The following is a 22,722-nucleotide window of genomic DNA, read 5'->3' as shown; positions in this document are numbered from 1 at the left end:
GTCTTAGTTCCCTCTCCTCCTCCATCTGGAGCATTTCTATATTTCTGTCCTCTAAATTACTAATTCTGTCCTCCCTAATATCAGCTCTGTTATTTGAAGACTCTAGATTTTTCTTTATCTCACTCATTGTGTTATTCATCTCCAACATTTCTGATTGATTTTTTTAATAGTTTCAATTTTTTGTGTGTGAAGAATTCCCTCTGTTCATTAACTTTTTTCTTGAGTTCATTGAACTGTCTTTCTGAGTTTTCTTGTAACTCATTGAGTTCCTTTGTGACAGCTATTTTGAATTCTCTATCATTTAGATTGTAAATTTCTGTGACTGCAGGATTGATTTCTGGGTACTTGTCATTTTCCTTCTGGTATGGAGTGTTAATATACTTCTTTGTGCTATTTGATGAGGAGGTCCTTTGCTTTCACATAGTTGTGGTATCTGGTCGCAGATTCCACCTGCCACCACTGGGGCTGGCGGCAGGAGCTGTGTTTTCTGAGTCTGTCATGACCCCTGGCAGTTGTGCCTGTCTGTTGGAAGCTGTTCCAACAGGGCCCATCTGCATTTGTCTGCTGCCGCCACTGCTTTACAAACTTAGGCACAGGCACTCTGGCTCAGATCCCCTTCTCTGGGCAACCAGCCAAGCTTGTGCACAAGGCCCAGGGGGGCACTTTCTTTTGCATGTGCCATCCCCCGTGCTGCCAATCTGCACTCGCTGTCTGCCTGCTGGGCTGCTCAGCTTGGTGGGAATGCCCCCACAGTTGCTTAGCCATCTCGATGCAGAGCATTCCCTCAGACTGAGAGACAACTCCAGAGAGAAAGCATTCCTATGGAGGGCTGCCTTTTCCCCCTTCTCTCAGAGTCTGGTGCTGGCCACCATGTGAAGTCTCACACCCTAGATCACTGCACGCTGACACCGGGGGAGGGAGAGGTGATTGACTTACCTCCTTCTGCTTCCTCCCAGGGGGTGCACAACCCCCACCTTCAGAACTATAGCTGTGCAGATTTCTCAGATGTCTGTTGTGTTGTGTGAATGTCTTCTGTTGGTTTATGAATGTCCTTTTTGGTGTATCTTAGATGGGAGAGACTAAGGGAAGAGCTCACTCTGCCATGATGCTGACATCACTCTGACCTATATACTGATACTTTTATCACTTCCTAGAAAATGCTAAACCTTGACTCCACTTAACCACTCCCAGTTTTTGTACTATTGCTATTATAAGTTTTAATTCTACATATAAATAGAAGCTGGAAACATTATTATTGTAGTTTGTTATACTTGATATCCATTTAGATTGACCTCTATATTTATCCATTTCCATGCTTATTATTACTAACTATTTGTTTCTATCCGAGTTTATTTTCTTTCCACCTGAAAAGTTATCACTTTAGTATTTCCTTCAAGGCAAGTCTGTTAGAGATGAAGGCTGCATGTGTGTGTGCGTGTGTGTAAGTGTGTATGTGTGTGTAGGTGGATTTGGAAGAAGGGGTCTGGAAATGTTTTCATTTTGATTTCACTTTTGAAGGATATTTTCATGGAGGTATAATTATTGGTGGGCAATTATTTTCTTTCAAAGCTTTAAAAAGTTGTTCTTTATATTCTAGGATCCATTGTTTCTGTTAAGAATTCACCTCTAAGTCTGTTACTGCTTCTTTGATGAAATGTCTTTGTTTTTTCCTTTGGCTGCTTTTTATATTTATCTTTATTGTTAGTTTCTGAGGTCTTATAAGGAGGTTCTTAAATGTGGCTCTCTTTTTACTTGCCTTTCTTGATATTGTTGATCTCCTTGAGTTTGCAGCTTGATGTCTTTCATAAGTTTGAGAAAATCATTCAGTATTAGCTATTTGTTCTTCTACCTCATTTCCTCTTTCTCCTCTCCCTCTGAGTGTTCAGTTATACATGTTAGACTTTTCCAACATGTCCCATATAGCTCTTATGGTCCTTTCTGTATTTTCCTTCCTTTTTCTTCTCTGTGTATCAGTCTGGATATTTTCTGCTGACCTATATTCCAGTTTGCTAAGCCTTTCTTCAATGTTGTCTTAGCTGTGGTTAAATTTATCTATTTAGTTCCTAATTCCAGTTGTATTTTTCAGCTCCATAGTTTCTTCTTGGAGAAGAAGAAACTATCTTCTTTTTAAAATGTAATTTCCAATCCTCCAGTGAATTCCTCATCTTGTTATCTACTTTGAAGGACATATTAACATCAGTTATTTTAAAATCTGTGTATGGTAACTCCTGTATTTGGATCACCTGAGGGTCCTTCAATTGTCTATTTTTGTTTCTTGATCCTGTATCTTAGTATGCTTGGTAGCTTTTTTCTTAAGCACTAGATATTGTATATGGAAAAACGCAGAACCTCAAGATGATGTATTATTTATACAAAGAGAATTCACTTTATCCTCTGATAGAAACCTGAAGTAGGGAAGATTGCCTTATATCACAGAGGCATTGAGATAATTTAGAGTTGGATTTCAGATTTTGTAAGGCTTAGCCAAAATCTAGTTCATCTCCTTCTTTAGATTTATTCCTCTAGGGCCTGACTTGAGACCCTAGAGTTTATATGAGGGAGCTTTCTCCTTCATGGATCCCAGGCTTCAATTTTTATCTGATAAGAACTTGGGACTGCTGATCTCACCTAATATGTGTAGTCTCCTTTTGCTCTATTTCCAGGCCTCCTACTCTGAGAAGCCTAAGAATCAGCAAATGACTCATGTGGAGAACCAATGAAAACTGTTGGGATCACTCATCTCTACCTCCCTTCAATTCAGGACCTTGGCTTCCCTTCAGTTCAGAATGAGATGCCTTGGCAGGTCCAAAATCCAATTTTTTTCTTCCCAGACCCATGAGATTGTCAAAATATATTCTCACTTTTCTGCCTCTTAGCAGCATCCCTCTGCCAAGTTTCTACCCTGCCAACAGGCAGCAATGAAGAATCAGTAAATTCCCCAAGAGAAAAAAAGAACAGAGCAGAATGTTTGGCTCATTTAAATGAGTTTCCATTCTCTCCAGAATCTTATCCTCATATCCTGACTTCCTCAGAAGCAATCTAATTCATTTTTTAAAAAGTATAGTATCCAGCTTTTCAAGTTTTCTTAGTGGGACCATTAGCTACTCCATTCAGACGTTCAATATTGTTAACTTTTTTTTTTTTTACATTTTTTTATCTGTCTCCCTGACTAGAGCGTAAGCCCTATGAGGGCAAGAATATTTGTTTGTTATGTTTACCAATGTATCGTGTGTGCCTGGAAGAGTGCTAAGAAAATATTAGACACCAGAAAATATATTTGAATTGAATTGAATATCTTTGGGAACTCAATACATGATCTATTGTGAAAGAAAATTGCTTCCTGCTTACTGCTCTGTAAACATCTACTACTTTCAAATATATTAGTGTTTGCCCCCTTGAGCTGCCCTATTCTGCTTACAATAGACATTCTAGATTAGGAAGAAATTTTTAACCCGGGGTATAGTTGTTGCAGAGTTCATCAATATTTATTACTGGAATGGATCATTCAGGAGCTGAGAAAAATAGGGTAAAACGAGAGAACTTTATTTGAAAAATTTACTGTTGCCTGAAAATGGCTGTAGACTCTTTAAAACTAGGTTTGGGATTCCTCAAAAATCAATATTCCCCTTGTAACACAAGCAAGCAGATTACAGAAAACATAAAATGTTTCTAGCTCCAAAATATTATAGCAAATGTAAAGTCCATTTTGTTAGTATCAGTTATAAGTGAGCTCCCAGGAATCCTACAAACATATTTCTATGTATTTTAGTGAGATAAAATGGAAAAACTAAAAATAAGTAAAAAAACACCTGGTCACTGTCTGATGTCTAATAAATGTAAAGCAAATTACAAATTTCAAAGTAAATTGTGGAAAACATCATACATAGAGTATCTGGGTAGATCCAACCTGGCCAATAGATCTGTAACATGACAAATTCTGAGACAGAATTACTTATGCCATGGTGATGGAGGCCCAAGACCTCAGTAGAAAGCTTCACATATTTTAGCACAGACCAAGGTCAACTGTCCCGAAAATTTTATGTCCCAAGCTACTTTCTGCCTGGTTTCCAGTTAATGGGCCCTCACATATCATAGAGCTTGTTTAAAAACTTAAGGTAAAAAAAATCTATCTGAGGATGAAACTCTATTTCCAGAGAAGATGAGAAACTGCTCTGATCTACACTAATTGAGTCAGTATTATTAGTGATAGGCTGACATCCCTCCTAACTAGATCCAAACATTCAAAAATCAGCATATCTATCCTCCTCAATAAATGTAGATCTACTAATTTATTAAATTCTAACAAATATAGAACTATCATTTGCTACAGCAATCCCACTTCCGGGTGTATACCCAAAGGAAATGAAAACAAGATATCAAAAAGATATCTGCACTTGCATGTTCATTACAGCGTTATTCACAATAGCCAAGATATGGAAACAACCTCAGTGCCCATCAATGGGTGAATGGATAAAGTAGATGTAGTATATATATGCAATGGAATATTATTCAGCCATGAGAAAGAAGGAAATCCTGCCATTTGGGACAACATGGATGGACGTTGAGGGCATTATGGTGAGGTACGTCAGACAGAGAAAGACAAATACTGTATGATATCACTTATATGTGGAATCTAAAAAATCCAAACCTATAGAAACAGAGAGTAGAATGGTGCTTACCGAGGGCTGTGGAGTAGGTGAACTGGGGAGATGTTGGTCAAAGGGTACACACTTGCAGTTAGAAGATGAATAAATTCTGGGTAACTAATGCACAGCATTGTGATTATAGTTAACAATATTGTATTATATACTTGCTAAGAGACTAGATCTTAAATGTTTTCACCACAAAAAAGAAATGATAATTATGCGATGTGATGGAGGTGTTAGCTAATGCTATGGTGGTATCCATATTGTAACATACAAGTGTAGCAAATCTACACAGTGTACACTGTAAGCTTACACGATGTTACATGTCAATTTTATGTCCATAAAAAATGCAGAATAGCACATAAAACATATAGGTTCCAAGTTTTTGAGGTTGAAAGGACAGAGAAAGAGGTTAGGGAAAGAGGACTCAAGCTCTGCCTCCTTTCAGGATCCTTTGTTTCTTCGGTGGTCCTTCAGTGAAAAGTACCACTGCCAACAAGAACTACAAATATTAAAGCAACATATAATTTCATAGTATATAAAATATAGAGCGGCTTTGAGGAACTAAATGTATATGGTACAACTGTCCATCTGCCCACAAGTATATGTGCCGAGTGTCCACCATGCCCAAGGCACATCTTGAGATGGTGCTGTGACACAGAAAAGTAAACTGGAAAGTTTCTGCCGTTAAGTAGTTTCCAGTCCCTTTAGGGAAACTTGTTGCATAAACATCACAGGCAATGAATAATATCTTTTGTTCTTCAGTTTCTCAGTCTTCAAAATGAAGATAATAATCACATATATCTCAAAAGAATGTAATAAGGATTAGATAAATTAAATACAGGTAAAGTGTGTAGAAAAATGCACCTTCCCCCCACTGAATTGATATTATCTATTATTATCCGGCATTAAATGTCAGATGCCTGAACAGCATAATTTAGAGTAAACTAAAGAAGAAATATGTAGAAGGCTAAGGAGAAATTACCAATTTGAAAAAGTGAGGTTGTTTGAAAAATCTTTAACAGAAAAATATTGAGAAAAGAGGATTCGTTTCTGGGACAAAAGTTGAGTCTGAATGCGGACCTTTGCTATTAAAGTCAAAGAGGAATTGTTTTGATAAAAGGTTACATTCTATTCCACAGGCTTCAACCCTGACTTGGATCTAGAGGGAAAAAAAGCTAAGTTTTAATTTTTTATTGGCATTTAATTGTCAGTTTAAATTGTTTACATTCTTCTAACCTAACTTTCCTGCACTCATCGCAGAGTGGGGATGCAATACGCTAAAAGCTCGTTTCAGGTGGTTCTTATCAGTGAGAGATGGGGCACAGATGCAAATAGATGGCAGGAGCTGGAGTCACAAAAGTTTAGATTTGAGATCTCTTTTACCCTCTCATATACTGGCTGGACAACCTTTAGCAAAATAGTTCAACTTACAGAGTCTCAGGCTCTACATCTGAATAATAGGAATAACTGTACTAACTCATGACAGAATTCAGAAAACCAAATTAGATATTTGAAAATACTATGAAAATGAAGGCAATTTATACTACTAATCATGGGGAGTTTTCAGATAATTAGAGGAAAAACACAATACTTATTAAAGACTTTTTTCTATTTATTTGAGTCTTCAAATATTGTGGTAATGTAGACGGCAATAAATGTTTGTTATTTGAGGTGCATTACAACAAGAATATACCAATTACATGGTATAATTGGATCTAACTACTTTCTCCCTGGAGTTTTGGAAAGTTTTTAATCTTCCATGTTTACATTCCTAACTCTAGTTTGTTGCAAATATTGGACCCCTCCCTGGCTCGCCCCAAAAAGAATTTAAATTGCCTTGCTGTGCTAATGGCTGGTCTTTTGGAGGATGTTTCTGGAGCTCAAAATTAGAGAAACCCTTATGTAACACAAAGCCCCCAAGAATCAGTGAGTCATCTTACATATTTTTTTCTGAGGCTGAACTAGAAACTTGGGGCCTAAGAGTCAGAATATTTTAAATAGACTCATCTATCAATCTTACCTGAGGGATAAACTACTGGTTAAGTCAAAACTTGAAGAAAAGAATTATAGCACCATGCTTGCCATCTGAGTCTCACTAATATCCCCTCACTTTATCCTGCAAATTACTACATAAAATAGAAAGCATTTCTTAAGGCTGTAAAGCAAAGCAGCTATTAAGGAAGAAGACTGGTGTTAAATCAAGAAAAGGAAGCCATTCCTCAGTCTCAGAGGTACATAAATGACATCATATTCCATTTTCTCTTGTAAATATTGTTTTTCAAATTATAGGTAAGATATCAGTTTTATATGCTTTAACTGGATATATCTAATTTTCTCATCTGTCAAGTTTTCATCATTTACTTCATAAAGCTTTCCATATTTTAGACCGTTGCTGGGTAATTTTCATAACAAAGCTCTTAGGTAGGAATTGGCCTCATTTAAAGAAGAGAAAAAAAGGGGGTTCCAAATCTTTGAGTTTTCAATCTATGAACTGTAAAAGAAAATTCTGTATTGTTTTGCCACACCTATCTCTTCAAAAACATTTATTCTGCCTCTCCTGCCCTGCCCCAGCAGGTAGAAGGAAAACATTAGTTTCCTCCTGGTGCTTTTAGAGACATCATCGTGAAACAGGTTTGTTTTCTCTTATTTTCTTCAGTAGCCAAGCAATTTGAACACTATTATTGAACCTATAATCTGCTGAAAAAACTAATTCTCTGTCCCAAATATGTAGAACTGCAATGTAATTATTTGACCATCTTTAGCAGTTGCTATGACCACCAGGTTTTAAAAAAGATTTTAAAAATAGCTGAGATATCATATCACCTGTACAGTTTTATATTCAAAATAATTGTTGAAGTTAAATTAATTAAGACAAAAATATGATTCTTATATATAACTCTTTAAATATGAATAAATGTAAACCACCTCTTCCATTAACCCTTTCTGGAAGCTCCTTTGACCAGGATCACTATAATCAGTATCTCTTTATCCTAGTGCCCCTGAGTTCCAGAGTGAGTTTTGACTCTGGAGAGTGAATTGTGTGCAAACAGAAATCCACCACAGGCCCCTTATTTCTGCCTTGTTTTGATTGCTACTGACCTGGATTAATCTTGGCTAACAAAAATGTTCCAGGAAAAAAAAATCTGAGCATCTATTCCATCTGTTCCTACCTTGTGCTAAGTGATTTCATTTGTAGCAGAAACTTGGCTCAGTGGATCGAATCTGTGGATGTCACATTCTCAATGCGTCTGTCATTCTGCTTGGATTCCAAGTTTGCTTAATTGAGCCTCTCTCCAATTGTCCCTAAAACCAGTAAGATTTACATAGCACACATTTCCCTGTCTGAGATAGTACAGTGTTTTGGAAAGAGTGTGAGCTTTAGAGCCAGTCAACATTTGCTTCCTACACACAATTAATTATGCATAGAACACTGAGTAAGTTATTGACCTTCTCTCAGGATTGCTTTCCTTGTTTCTAAAATGAAAAGGCAGTAGCTTAGGACTATTCTTTTTCAGCTTCAAAATTACAAAATCCTATGGAAGGAAAACATTAAGTTGTTTAACAAATACTGAAATACTTGTATAAAGAATTATTCTTTAGCCTTGAGAAAAATAGACATTATAATGACTTTATTTGCTCACCACCATCCCCTCACCACCAACCCTAGTTATATTGCCTAGCACGCACTAGGCTACTGTTATATATATGTGTTGAAGGAATGAACAAGCATTTGGGTATTAGATTTAGCTTGCAAAGTGCTTTCATTGTATCATATCATTGCATTCCCTTGTTAAATCTATGAAGAACCTATTGGTAACTTTACAGATGAGGAAACCTAGACTCGGAAAAGTAGTGCAGCCCTACGTCACTTACCTAGCATGTGGAAGATCTAGCACTTGGACTTGGGTTTCCCAAGAATGTAATTTTGAGTCTCACGCTTTTAACTGAAACTAATTATGACCCAAAGAAGAATCAAATGTGTTTTCAGTTCCTACTCTACACCATAAACTTAGCATATTTGATAACAACTAAACTCAGACCAGGCTGCCCCAATACATAGGTGACCACACAGTTGCTGAGAGAAGCTAGAAAATTAGCATAACATCACAGAGCTAAAAAGGGTGCAGCCAATATTTTTTTCAGCTCATCTACATTTGACTACTATTGTTTATAATGTCTAGCACACTCTGGGGCATCTAGAGGAAAACTGAAGACAAATGAATGTGTCCTTTTTCACCCAGTGAAAAATACTTTAATAAACTTGCTATTTCTAGAAGAGACGTTGTCTAGGTGTTGGGGGTGAAAGCTCTCAAAAAAAAAAAAAAGGCATGAATAGCAGAAGGGTTAGGTTCCTACGACCCTCAGGGCATCGGTCTTTTACCTTATTAACTGGGATGTTTTTCTTTTACTCTGGGTCTCTGTTGAAGTGTCCTTCATACTTAGAAGTGAAAGAAATAAAACCTAGGCAAAATGAGGCAGGTAATATTACTTTAGTTAGTTTAATAACTAAAGCAATCAGTTACGATCTAGCTGTGAAGGACCCAACAGAGCTTTGGTCTTCACTTCAAACTGAAGGCAGATACACTGTGGTTTTCACAGATTATTACAAGACTGAGCTGAGAACCCAGAGGAAATGGGAGGATTGTGTTTTTTCCAAGGGAAATAAAACTTTCTGATACCAATTTGACCTAAAATGAACTATTGAGTGTCTAGTTCCAAAAGGAGATGAATTTTGAGTCAGGTTCTCCACAAGCTAGAGGAGGAGCCAATCATTGGCCTGAAAAACAATGATTACAGACCTACCAAGCACAGGTCACAGTTCAGTATTGATGAGGAAAGTACATTATTCTGAAGGATACCTCTGCATTAATCTTTTTGCTGTGTCTTCATCCTTAATACCCCGTGGTCAAAATTCCAAAGGTTCCCAATTGCCTAGAAAATAAATTGTAATTCTTTAATACTACATTTAATATACCTCACAAACTGGCAAATATTTGTTCCTCTTTTTTTTCTTTTTCTGACTATTGTGCCCCTATAGTTTTCATGTATAGAAGCCCCACTGATGCATTTTCTCCTCAGCCCATTACCTAAGCCTATTCCTCTTGGGCTCATGAAGGCCAGATTTAATTGACATGATGAAATCTTGCCCTAGCCCCTCCTCAGATGATCACTCCTTCATTGAAGTCTGTTTGTACTTATTCTTGGAGTTTGAATAAAACATATCTAGTGATTCAAAGGCTTCCCCCAAGGGAACCTGGCTGATTTCCTGCCAAAAGACTTCATCACACAGCAATTTTGTGGGTTTTGTTTCTGTTTTTTCTTTTAGCAGGGCCCACAGACTCAAAATTGGTTTGTTAAAACAAGGAGAGGCTGGATCTCATTCACAGGGGTTGATTGACACTAGTTCACAGATACTACTGTGAAGCAGAGTGCCCTGCTTTCCAATGAGAAACAGAAAGGCCAATGGGGTGCAGCCACTTAATTCCTCTGCTCAGTCCATTCCTTCTTTCTCTGCCAGTGACCCGGATGCTGACTTCTCATCAGAAGGGGAAAACTGGGTCAAATCAAATGGGTTACTTATATGAATAGCATATTTAGTGGAATTGGACTAATAGGAATACCAGATTCATGTATCTCTACATCAAGGATAACCTTTCCAATGAGACCACAAGGCCAGAAATCTGTTGGATGAGCACTGCCTCTCATTGACCCTGGGAAATTTCTTTCATTCTCCCTTTATGACCAACTACTTTATGGATGACTTTTCTTATTCTTTAAATAGATTTAAAACTATATTTTTTTAAAATGTCTGGTCTAACAAGCTTTAACCCATTTTTTTCTTTTAAGTGCCTTAAATTTTTTCCTCCAATCCATTACGTGTTGTTTTTATTGTGTCAGAAGTCAATTATCCTTTTTTTCTACATTATTATAGTCCCTTCTATTAAACTACGTTTCTGATCAGAGCACCTTCATTGTCATATGCCTTATATTGCTCTCTATGATTTTTACATGTTTTTATTTGTCTGTTTCCTTTTAAGCTTAGGCTTTAGTTAATCACGCTCTTCTGTATTTTATTTTATATTCCTCTGTAAATTATTTTCCTCAGTCCCTGAAAAGCCACCTATATTCTCTCATAATCACTGATTCCACTAACATTCACTCCCCAACCCATAATTATGAGTTTGATTTGTCCCTAAAACTGCATGGACCCTTGTAAAATATATATTTTAATTTTATATATAAATTTTACTGTGCTTTGAATCACAGTATTGTTTACTTTTTTCAACACTTTTTCAAGGATCTATTTAGGTTGCTATATGGACATCTAGTTCATTTGCTTCTCAATTCTGCAAACTGTTCCAAAACACATGCTCACATGTGGTAGAACCATTCTTTTGATGATGGACATCTAGGTTGCCTCCAACCTCCTTTTGCCACACAAACAATGCGATGATGACCAACCTCATAGTCCTCAACAAGAACTTATCTAGGAAATATTCCCAGAACTGGAATCACTGGGTCCTACCCAATTTTAATACAGCCAGAGAGTTTTCCAGTACACCGGTGTACACTCCCACCAGAATTCTACCTCCCCACATGCTTGCCAACATTTGGTATCATCTACTTTTCTGATGAAGATGAATGATATCTCATAGCTATTTTAATGAGCATTTTTCTGATTTTTGAACAAATTTTTCAGATTTTCTAAGTGTGAGAATCTCCATATACTTGCCAGCCATTTAGGATAAGTCTTCTGTGACTCACTGATTCTTATCCTTTGACTCTTTTCTATTATTTTAAATATCTATGTCTTAAAAGTTTTTTTCCTCCACAATAAGTTCACAAGATTTTGTATACTGTCTTTTATTAATTGTATAATTTCTTTTTTTCACATGTAAATTGTTGTTAATCCATCTGGTTTCTACCTTTATGTATGGTAATCTAAGAATATAATTTTATCTTTTTTCATATATAAAGACATTTTCCTAACATGATCTACTAAGCTGTCGCTTCTTCATTGCTCTGGGGTGATAGTTTTATGATATATCAAATTCTCCTATAAACACGTGTCTATATCTCAGATCTCTTTTCTTTTCCATTGGACTATTTAAACATCCTGGAACCATTATCATAACAATTTTATTACTGTCACTTTGAGCTGTTTCAAATATGGATGCTTCCCTTATTTTACTTTTATAAAATTAACTGTGCAAGTTGTGTACTTTTATTCTTCCATATAAATTTTAGAATGAGTACTCATATTCACTAAAAAAAAAAAAATCCAACTAAAATTTTTAATGTATTTAATTGAATTGTAGACTTATTTGCGGGAAAAATGGCAGCCATATACATATATATATATATATATATATATATTTTTTTTTTTTTTTTGGTGAGGAAGATTCACTCTGAGCTAACATCTGTTGCAAACCTTCCTCTTTTTTTGCTGGAGGAAGATGAGCCCTGAGCTAACATCCGTGCCAATCTTCCTCTGTTTTGTATGTGGATTGCTGCCACAGCATGGCTTGACAAGTGGGGTAGGTCTACACCCACAATCTGAATCCCCAAACCTGAGCCGCCGAAGCCAAGCATGCCAGACTTAATGACTACACGATGGAGCTGGCCCTGGTAATCTTATATTTTTATCCCATCTATTAGAATATTGTACCTTTTCAAGCACTAATATTCTGTTATGCTGTTTGTTTTAATTTTTAAATGATTTCTGTAAAGGTCTTGTGCATGGCCAGATACTTTGTTTTATTGTATTTATTTCTATTATGTTTGCTAATCATTTATTGCTAATATAAACAGAACTATTGATTTTTCCATTGATCTTACATCCAGAAGTCTTACTAATTTTTCCCAACATTGTCTTATAAATTTTTTAGTCTCTTTTTATTGCTACTTCTACCATTTTCTTGTCTTATGATTTTGACCAGGACTACCAAGTCTATGTTAAATAGGAGCTGTAAGAGTGGGCATCTTTATCTTAGTCTGGATCGTAATGAGAATGTATACACTGTCTCTATTAATTATTAGTGAATAATAATTTGCTATATGTTTTTGGTATATAGTTTCCTTTCAAAATTAGGAAGTTACCTTCTGTTGGTGAACTTCAAATAGTGTATATGAAAATTATGACAACCTTCACCAAATTTATTTCCTGCATCTCTTAAAATAATTACTTTTTATTTTCTTAATTTACTGGTGATGTTAACCAAATGTTTAAGGAAGGATAATCCATATGTCGTACAATAATAGTTCTTACTTCCTTGGATTGTTATGAACAAAAGCATCTAAAATATATCTGGCATAGAGTAATCAACACATATATTACTAATATTATTATTGCTAATAAAATTCTTAAAAATGTAGATTATTAATATTACTTCTTACTTATTGCATTGGTGGTTTTCAAACTATGCCCCTTGGAATCCTATAAAAACTGAATTGAGGGAGGAAGAGTGAATAAGGTAGAAAGGGAAATGCTTTTTCCTCACCTGCAAACCAGTGTAACTTCAACCAGAGAAACTCTATTTTTGTTTGTTTTATATATTATGCTTCTGTATAAATTTTATTTGCTAAAAATAATGTTTGCATGTCACTGGTTTAGTTAAATGTATACATTTTGAGTAAAAGCATTATTATAACAGTTGATCCCTAAGTGATAGTTCTTGCATAAGGTGAAAACAAACAAATTAGGTGGAGCCTATGATACACAATATTACATCTCTCTATTCACGATAAAATTAGCTTTGTAAATACTTTCAATTCATTTCTATTAAAAAAAGCACATTTATTGAACATCTACTGCCTCATCACAATGAGGTAGATACTGAAGTAATACAAAGATATGTCCTTTCAATGAGGCTACTCTCCTCAGTTAGGCTCTATGCAAATAGGTTATGACTACTTATACCACCAGCAGACTATGCTGAGCTCTAAAAAGAGACTCAACCACACAGGACTGCATTATGACTTCAATGGGCACTAGACACTTTTGCCTTCCTGGGCCGTTTTTTCCATGTAATAATATTAAAAGTTATATTTTACATCTGCATTAGTAAAAGATATATATGCTAATATTATGTATTAAAACTTAAAAATTCATTGTTTTATTCAGATTTTAAAAGAAATCAAAACATTTTCATAGGCTCCTAACAGTATCATAGACTTACTGTGCCTAGTGGATAAGTCAGCCCTGCAGCCATGGGTCAAGAATTCACATACATTTACAATTCTGTCAGGTAATATAAATGACTGAAATTAACAAAGAATAACATGTTAATTGGCAACTAATGTTCATCTCCAGTGACAAGTAGGTAAGAGAGAGAGGAGGGTACTCTGATAGAATGGAGAACATGGTTCAAATCCAATGGGTCAGTTGTAACTGAGCTCCATGTTGGAAATGGGTCCAATGTTTTCAAATATTATAATTTATTTGAAGACAAGCTGAAAGTATAGATTTTTATCCCATTTCTCCTGCTTTTAAAATGATGACCTCTAGTTCAAATTTAAAATATGGTGCAAGAGTCACTGCCAAACAAAACCCATCTTTCTGCTGCCTCCAGGCTGTGGGCTACTGATTTGCAGTCGATGTGTTAAGAGGCAGAACTAACAGGAATGGCAATAAGCTGATTTGGGATCCAAACGTCCTATAATCAAATGTCTTCTACTTAACCTTGAGAAAATCAAGTTAGGATTCCTGCTCTAGTGGCCTGGATTCACAGTAAAAAATTTGTCTCAGAGTTATACTGTTGCATTCAAATACAGAACTACAGTAACATCGAACATAATTCTTAAAAGAGGAGCTCTTGCAGACACTATATTAACCAATTTCTGTTCTATCATCCATAGAGTGCTCTTGGAGAAAGGGAATATGTAATATGGAGAGGACCAATGATTCCCTGTTGACAGAATTTGTCCTGGTGGGGCTTTCTGCACACCCAAAGCTCCAGACAGTTTTCTTTGTGCTAGTTTTGTGGATGTACCTGATGATCCTGCTGGGAAATGGAGTCCTCATCTCAGTAATCATCTATGATTCTCACTTGCACACCCCCATGTATTTCTTCCTCTGTAATCTTTCCTTCCTGGACATTTGCTACACAACTTCCTCTGTCCCACTAATTCTTGACAGCTTCCTGACAGGAAGGAAAAGAGTTTCCCTTTCTGGGTGCATGGTGCAAATGTTTCTTTCCTTTGCCATGGGGGCCACAGAGTGTGTGATTCTAGGTATGATGGCACTTGATCGCTATGTGGCCATCTGCTACCCACTGAGATACCCTATCATCATGAGCAAAGGTACCTACGTGCCCATGGCAGCTGGATCCTGGGTTGCCGGGCTTGTGGACTCAGTGGTGCAGACATCTCTCACAACGCAATTACCATTCTGTGCTAACAATGTCATTAACCACTTTGTCTGTGAAATTCTGGCTATCCTAAAACTGGCCTGTGCTGATATTTCAATCAATGTGATCAGTATGGCAGGGTCAAATCTAATTGTTCTGGTTATTCCATTGCTGGTAATTTCCATTTCTTACGTTTTTATTGTTGCCACTATTCTGAGGATCCCTTCCACCGAAGGAAAATGTAAGGCCTTCTCCACCTGCTCAGCCCACCTGACAGTGGTGATTATATTCTATGGAACCATCTTCTTCATGTACACAAAGCCCAAGTCTAAAAACTCTGTTGGTACAGATAATCAAGACATCGTTGAGGCCCTCATCTCCCTCTTCTGTGGAGTGATGACCCCCATGCTCAATCCTCTCATCTATAGTGTGAGGAACAAGGATGTAAAGGCTGCTGTGAAGAACATGCTGGGTAGGAAAAACTTCTCTGAGGGAATATGAATACTGATTTACACCATGTGACTCAGTATTCAAAGCTGCTGCAGACACGAAATTCAGACAGAGATAATCACCATGTGAAAACAAATTCAACAGGTGTCTCAAAACTATGCACAGAAATATTTTCATTGCTGTTGTTACTATTAGTTTTCTTCTAACTGCAGAAATAAAACATGCTTGTGGTTTTAAAAAATACTATTACAGAAATGCAAAAAGTTGAAAATCTCTTAGGAAGTCCCAGCAAAACATAATCACCCTTAAACCTTTAGAAGATAATAAAGGCAAAAGGTGTTCTAAAAATCACTTTGTAACCTAAAATAAGTATATTATTAATTAATTATTCAAAGCAATTATTAATCAGCACATGACATATTTTATATTCATTTTTAGTTTGTTCTTTTATTTAATGTTTGTGTCCACCACACATATAAGATCTCTGAAGTAGATGTGTCTATTTCTTACCCTACAACATCCCAAAGACATAGAACAGAACGTGACACATAGTAGATGCTCAATAAATATATTTTGAGTAAATAAATGAACTTTAGCATGTATAAAAATAGAAATGTATATCTGTCATATCTGAGGTAAGAAAGGTTATTCAAAAAGAAATTTTGTTCAATGTAATAGTTTCTAAGTAAACTATATAGGCATGTTGCCATATGAACTCCTCTAATAAAGTATTACCTTTTCTTTTCTATGTGATGTGCATTATAATGTAGAGGAACAGGTTTTATTTACTAGCTACCATAACTTTTCTGGATTTGGTACATAATGAGACTAAGATAACTAGAAAAGTCCCCTAGAAATGTACCCTAAGTTTTAACCTAAAAAAACAGAGGTGACATGGTAACAGAGAATTCCTCTGGGACTTTGAGATCAGGCTGTAATGAGGACTTCTTTCCTTCTCTGCATTGGACCATACAGCACTTGCAGTACTAGAAAGAACTGGTAACTGACAAAAATTGCAATAAGAGGACAAGAAATGGCAAAAGAGAAAGAGTCAAGTTGTTTAACGAACTGAGGAGCTACAGAGTTTGGGGCGTTGGGAAATAAGACAAAGATGGCCCCAAACCAACATAATCTCTATTATCTGAAGGGTGCAGCCATGTGGAACAGCGCCAGCATGAGGAATGGAAGCCCCATTTCCATTGAAGGAATTGAGTTAGATATGTCAATAGAGGAAAGCAGTCCTTTCCTCTACCCTTTGAGGAGTCTATGAGAGTTAAAATGTAGAACACAAATCTAAAGTACAAGACTATAGCTACTTCCAAATTGTAAAAGTAAGCCCATAATATCTTCCTTTCTTGTTAACAGGTAATTATTGTTTCTTCATAAGATCAAATAAGTTAATTCAGGCATAGCGCTAAATAGTGTCTAGAACATCCTAAATGTCCGATAAACATTGGCTGTTTTTTTATTATTAGCATTGGGTGCACTTTAATAGGTCATAAAGCTTTGAGTTAACACAAGATTTTCATCCTTTTTATGGAGTAATTTTGATGCCTTTAAACTATTGTCTCTCAGCTTCAAATCCACTTTTCTATGCTCTATGAGATAGGTTTGGGACACTGAAAACCACATTTCTCCTTTGCTAGCAGGCTTCTGTTTAATTCTTCGAAAAAAGTTGCTATGGAGAGAATGGAAGGTTGGAGGAAGATAAGGGACTTGAGCCTCCCTATTTGCTTCTTGTTCCTGTCATCATCACCCCAGCTATGGGTCTTCGTCATGACAGTGGCAGCTCCTTAAGCTGCTTCCATTATTGGTTTCAATCTTTATTTCTTCTTTTCTGTAACCCAGAACCAGTAGCCTACCAGTGCCACCATCTCAGAGGTTTGAATCTGTCACTCAGATTTTACTTCTGGTAAATGAATATCCCTGTCAAATCTTTACTCTGTCTTGAGGTATCTTTAAAAGCAGTGAAATATGCAGTTCTCTGCTTGAGAAATGCAGTGAATCAGATAGAGCATAAGCAATACTTTTGGTCAGACTATCATTTCCATGCACAACTAAATAACAGAAGGTCCTGGGCAAGACATTTGTGTTTCTTCTGCAGTTGCTTTCTTGTGTCTAAAATGTAGATTATGGGGCCGGCCCGGTGGCTTAGCGGTTGGGTGCGCGCGCTCCGCTGCTGGCGGCCCGGGTTCGGATCCCGGGTGTGCACCGACGCACCGCTTCTCCGGCCATGCTGAGGCCGCGTCCCACATACAGCAACTAGAGGGATGTGCAGCTATGACATACAACTATCTGCTGGGGCTTTGGGGGAAAAAATAAATAAAAAAATAAATAAATAAAATCTTTAAAATGTAGATTATGAAAATCTCTTTAGTATACTCTAAAATGACATAATAATAATCATATGATCATATGAACGGAAAACATATAGTTCATCAAACTCTGAAATATATGTAAGAAGGGATGAACGTAGCACCTTGAGAAAAATAAATTTAAGTATAATTCTTTTCTTTCACCAATGCATACGTAGCACCCACCTAAGTTCTCTACTAGGCACATAGTATGCTATTTCTATAAATTCATTGAATTAATGTATAAGCAAGCAAATATAATGAATGGAAAACAATCTCCAAGAGGGTAAATGTGGTTTCCAAAATAATTTATGAAGATCATATTATTGCATCCTCTTGATAACTCTTCAAGGAGCTAATATTTCCTCAACTCGCAGAACAAAAAGTCTAGTTCCAGAAATGTAGAAATATCTGAAGTCACAACCAGGATGTGAGAAGTCTTTGATTTGAAAAACAATTAACAAACTTAACAATCCAACTATTATGAAATACACATTCTTCTAAAACACATATAGAACATTTACAAAAATTGATAGTTTCCTAGGCTGAAAACAAGAATCAGTAAAATTTAAATAAATTATATTAAATGGTCCATATTCTCTCAATTAAATTAAAGTAATTAATTATTAATTAAAAAGCTCCATAACCTGAAATCATTAAAACATACTTCTAAATGACTAATGAGTAGCAGTGATAAGCAAAATATTTAACAACTTCTATGGCAGTACTTCCAGTAAAAGAATGAATGCCTGCCGTAAACTAGCAATGTGGCCGTAGTAATATGTGCCAGCTAAGTGTCAGCTTTGCTTATGGATCAAAGAAAAAAATTACAACCAAAAAGTTAAAACCAGACCTGAGCTTGTAGTGATTGGTACAGCTTACTGGTTGTTTGTAGTTAGTGTCTATTCTGATTGGTTGGTAGCTGTGCCGCAGTCTCTGTAAAATATTTTCAATAGCAGCCCTGCTAAAAAAAAAAAAAGAAATATAATTGAATACTGCAAATTAAAATTTACTGAATACAGAAAAAACAGTTTTTTGATGGAAATGTTCATATTTAAATTCTATGGGAAACTTGGCTCCATAAGGAAGAGAGAAGGAAAGAAACAAAAAGAAAAGGAAGATGAGGATTAGGAGCTATCTAGAGAATTTGAATGCAAAGCCAATATGCAAGGCATTGTGCTATATATTCACATCTAATCATTTCTTACTAAATCTTCACAATAATCTTGAAAGGTATATCTCCTTGCTCTTAATTTATAGATGAAGATTCTAAGATTCATAGAAGTTAAGATCATACACGTTGTAGGTGGGAAAGCTAGTTTTTGAACTATAGTCTGGAGTATAAACACATTATTTCCTTTACTGCCTACTATCAGGAGAGAAATATCCTGAAGTCCATGAGCATCTGAATCAGCAAAATTAATCCAAAAATATTATAAGGCAAGAAAGTTAAGATATCCTAACTAAATATAACCTCAGAATTTCTCTAGTGCTGTTAACCAGATATATAGGTAAATTCAGGGGACTATGATCATAAAGTCCTCGATGATTGTGGCAAAGGCCATGAATAAGAATGGATAATACTTGGACTTTGTCTTGAGCCCAGTATTGCATCATCCTCCTGAGAAACTGATTGATATCCCTGTACTTACAGGTAACAGACACTAATCATCAGGAAACAAGTGTTTTAATCAACCAGAAGATTGCTGAATAAACCTAGAGTCATAGGTTTTCAGTGTGATGCACTTTAGGGAAGATGAATTTTTAGGGTGTGAGAATTTTTAGTTTATCAAAGGAAGCAGAAAACATTACTGGTTAGGAGACTGGACATAAAGTCAAATTGTTTAGATTAGGATCACACCTCCACATCTACTTTACTAATCTATAGCCTATGTAAGTAATTTAATTTCTCTGAACCTCAGTTTCTCATTTGTTGTGAGGATTAAACATACTAGTTCATTCATCCATATTTTACAGCACTTCTCTCACTCTAGAGGAAGGGTCTTAGTTTGAAAAACCAAGGAGGTGGAGGAAAAGGGAGAATTCAACTATAACCAGGGTTATTTGTGGTGATAGTGGATCACCAGGTTGATGGGATCTAGCCAGTATATGAAGATGAAAATTTAAACACTAATGATGCACATTCTATTTGATACTGTAGATGGTGTGATTTTTGATGCAAATATTACAGGTAATCTTTTTGCACTGTATGAGAAAAGCAGAGCAACTATTACTAACTGCACTCCACTTTTTAGGGAAGAAAGAACTAGATCCACTAAAAGGAGAGGCAACTAGGCACCCAAGAGGTAGAAAGAGAGGCATGTCTGTGTAGGGTCACCAAGATCATGAAAAAGAGAACCTCAAGAAGCCTAAAAGGGAAAATCCTAACTCGATGAAAGGAAATTGGAGATATGGACCTTGGCGATATCAGAGATATTAACGTGGAGAAGAGGGACTGTGATCCAGTGGGTTCAGGAACGGATCCTCTAGGGCAGGCTGGAGAGTCTCCAGGGGTAAGTCCAAAGCTGTCATAGGATCAGTAGGACCCTAAATAAAGATAAAAGAGCAATAGTTTTACTGAGCTCAGATGGGAAATTATTATGACCATCCCTCTGAACAACATCCATGAGATTTCCAGAGAAATGGGAAAAGGAAGGAAGAGCCCTCTTCCCTATTACAGAAAATTAAAAATGAAGCAACCACTCCAGTGACTCATGTAGCTCAGGGAAGGGGATGCATTAAACATCACTTATGTTGCGGACACATTTAATCCTCATAAAAACCTCAAGATATACATGATTTTATACAATAAGAAATGTGGAGTCCAAAAAGCTATACAAATTGCCCTAGGTCACACAGCTAGGAAGTGGCGCAGTGGGGATTGGGGCTCTAAACAGACTCCAGAACCCATACACTTCCCGTCACCTCATCATATATCTCAGTTTTTTTGATGGCTAAAAGACCTTCCTATACATGTCTTTAGCAAATAGACAAAGGACAATTTTCAGCCCTATATGACCTCTAGTCTTGTAAAACATGGTGGTTCCAAAGAGGCCAGTTGACCTAGGAAGACACCATTTCTTTCCTACGTGCTTTCTCATAGCCTGGTAATCCCCTCCCACAGGAAGATAAAACACAGTCTGATATTTACACTGAGCAGGGAACTACATCTCAGAGGACATCATTAAAGGTTGACTGACTTACTTCTCTCTGACGTTAAGGAACAAATAGGTTACATAGGGATGGGATCCCATGTGCTTACAACAGGCTAAAGTCAAGCTTGTTAAAGTAAACTTGTAACTTTTTAACAACACTCCTCCCTCCACAAGTTTTCTGAAGGGAATCTGGAGCTGTTCCTAGGAGATTCATTTCTCCTCCTTAGTTAAAACTAAACTGGAAAGAAAAACTATATGAGATTATCATGTGGAAAATTCTAAAAGTGGAATCATTTTATTCTGTGGAGAGAACGTACTACTCCATGCACTGCCATCACTCTGTCATTCATAATATGCAACCAGACAGGGTAAAGAATACATATTCTAATGAAAACATCGAGCAGAGAGTCAGAGAAGATAAACTGGTGGGAAAGGGAATATTACAGCACATGCATTTTGTTTAGTCACATAGTATTAAAGAGATTTGCCACAGTCCTCACCCCTCCATATTGCTTTAGAACCAGCTTGTTTACTCAAGTACATTCACTGCATAGCACTGAAGATATTTGAGTTTGTGACTCCCAGAAGACATGAAATCATGCAGATAGTCCATTTTCATCCTGGTAAATTAATTGAGGGCCCACATAATTAATGTTGTGATTTCAAAAAATCATTACAGTTGTTGAGAAATAGAATGATCTAACTTTTGAAGAGGAGAGTTCTTTTTTCTCCAATATTCATATAAATCCAGGACAACCATCGGTCAGGACACTATAAAGGAGAATCCTGAGGAGACTCCTCTCAGCTAGAGTAGGATTCATTAACTATCAAGATTTTTTTTAACTCTGAATTTACATAATCTACTATGAAATTTAAATATGGCACAGGTGCTCAACTCAGGGCCAATAAGATGATAAATGTCAATTAAACAAAGAATTGTAAATAAATAATCATACAAATCAGCACACTTTTGTAACAGGACTGTTCATCACATCGATTCAAAATCACTCTGGAATAGTCATGATCTCTCCCAAAGAGCAACTTGTTCTATGAGGGTTCTTTTGGCGGATACAGATGAACAAACTATTTGTTCATCTCCATCTAGATATGTGAGTATCTATTACAGAAAATTTAATATGTGGATGCCCAAGGTTTCTAACAGTGTCTATATGCTCAGATATCCATGAGGGGATCCATTGAGAGTATATTTGTACTGAATATAACACGTGTCAGTAAGGGCACTGAATTATTCAAACTACTTGATCTTTTGTTGGGGATTTTTCATGATTGCTTAAATTTGTAATGTAATCTTAGAGAACTCATACTTGAAAGTCACAAATAAATATGTCATTTTTCACATTATCTAGCACTCATCACAACTAAAAATTTATCAGCATCTGTCCCTTTGGTATCTGGTAGCATTGGACACAGGCATCTGCAGTGAGAAGAGTATCGGGTCATGCTGACATTCAAACTCCTCTGTTCCTGTCATACCCTGCTCTTCACCCACCCCCACTCCACACAAAGCTCCAGGAAAAGTAAAATGTGGTACCTTAGCCCTGGCTGCAAATGAAAGTATGAGCTCTGCTTCTTGCAAATATTTTCCACTTCATTTTTTAGGAAACTGTGCTGCACATGAAAATAGAGAACATGTAGTTAGACTGCAGCATCTTCTCTCATCTTAAGACAAACTTTACTGTCCAGAAGATAGTCCTCACCAGATATCAAGTTGTGGCTATTTCCGTCTAGTATGCATGTGAAACTA

At 36.4% G+C, this 22,722-nt stretch overlaps 1 protein-coding gene and 1 long non-coding RNA gene across 6 annotated transcripts in view; one reads left to right on the top strand and one right to left on the bottom strand.

Annotated features, from left to right (window-relative positions):
• LOC147913243 (uncharacterized) overlaps positions 1-22,722 on the bottom strand; it is a 162,388-nt gene that overhangs the window by 69,912 nt on the left and 69,754 nt on the right. Inside the window, exons 2-5 of one of the 5 annotated variants that reach the window (XR_015548976.1) lie at positions 22,510-22,586; positions 21,458-21,577; positions 20,220-20,349; positions 18,656-18,763 (exon numbers count right to left, since the gene is read on the bottom strand). This is a non-coding gene — a long non-coding RNA (uncharacterized LOC147913243). Of the gene's footprint in view, positions 1-9,508; positions 9,582-18,655; positions 18,767-20,219; positions 20,350-21,457; positions 21,578-22,509; positions 22,587-22,722 lie in introns of all 5 variants that reach the window. The other 4 variants (XR_015548978.1, XR_015548977.1, XR_015548979.1 and 1 more) reach the window with 4 other exon arrangements.
• LOC101403473 (olfactory receptor 13C8) lies at positions 14,534-15,499 on the top strand. The gene has a single exon (XM_004423288.3). The coding sequence runs from the start codon at positions 14,537-14,539 to the stop codon at positions 15,497-15,499; it is 963 nt and encodes a 320-aa protein (XP_004423345.2). The 5' UTR covers positions 14,534-14,536.

This window comes from Ceratotherium simum, chromosome 29 (genome assembly GCF_057802395.1).
Source record: "Ceratotherium simum simum isolate JZ-2026a chromosome 29, ASM5780239v1, whole genome shotgun sequence".
NCBI classification, from domain to species: Eukaryota; Metazoa; Chordata; class Mammalia; order Perissodactyla; family Rhinocerotidae; genus Ceratotherium; species Ceratotherium simum.
The sequence above is the reverse complement of the archived record's forward strand: the minus strand, read 5'-3'. Positions and strand labels throughout refer to the sequence as shown.

What these genes read in the sequence shown, in the direction of transcription:
- LOC101403473 (XM_004423288.3), top strand. Translation starts at nt 14,537, where the DNA reads ATGGAGAGGACCAATGATTCCCTGTTGACAGAATTTGTCCTGGTGGGG.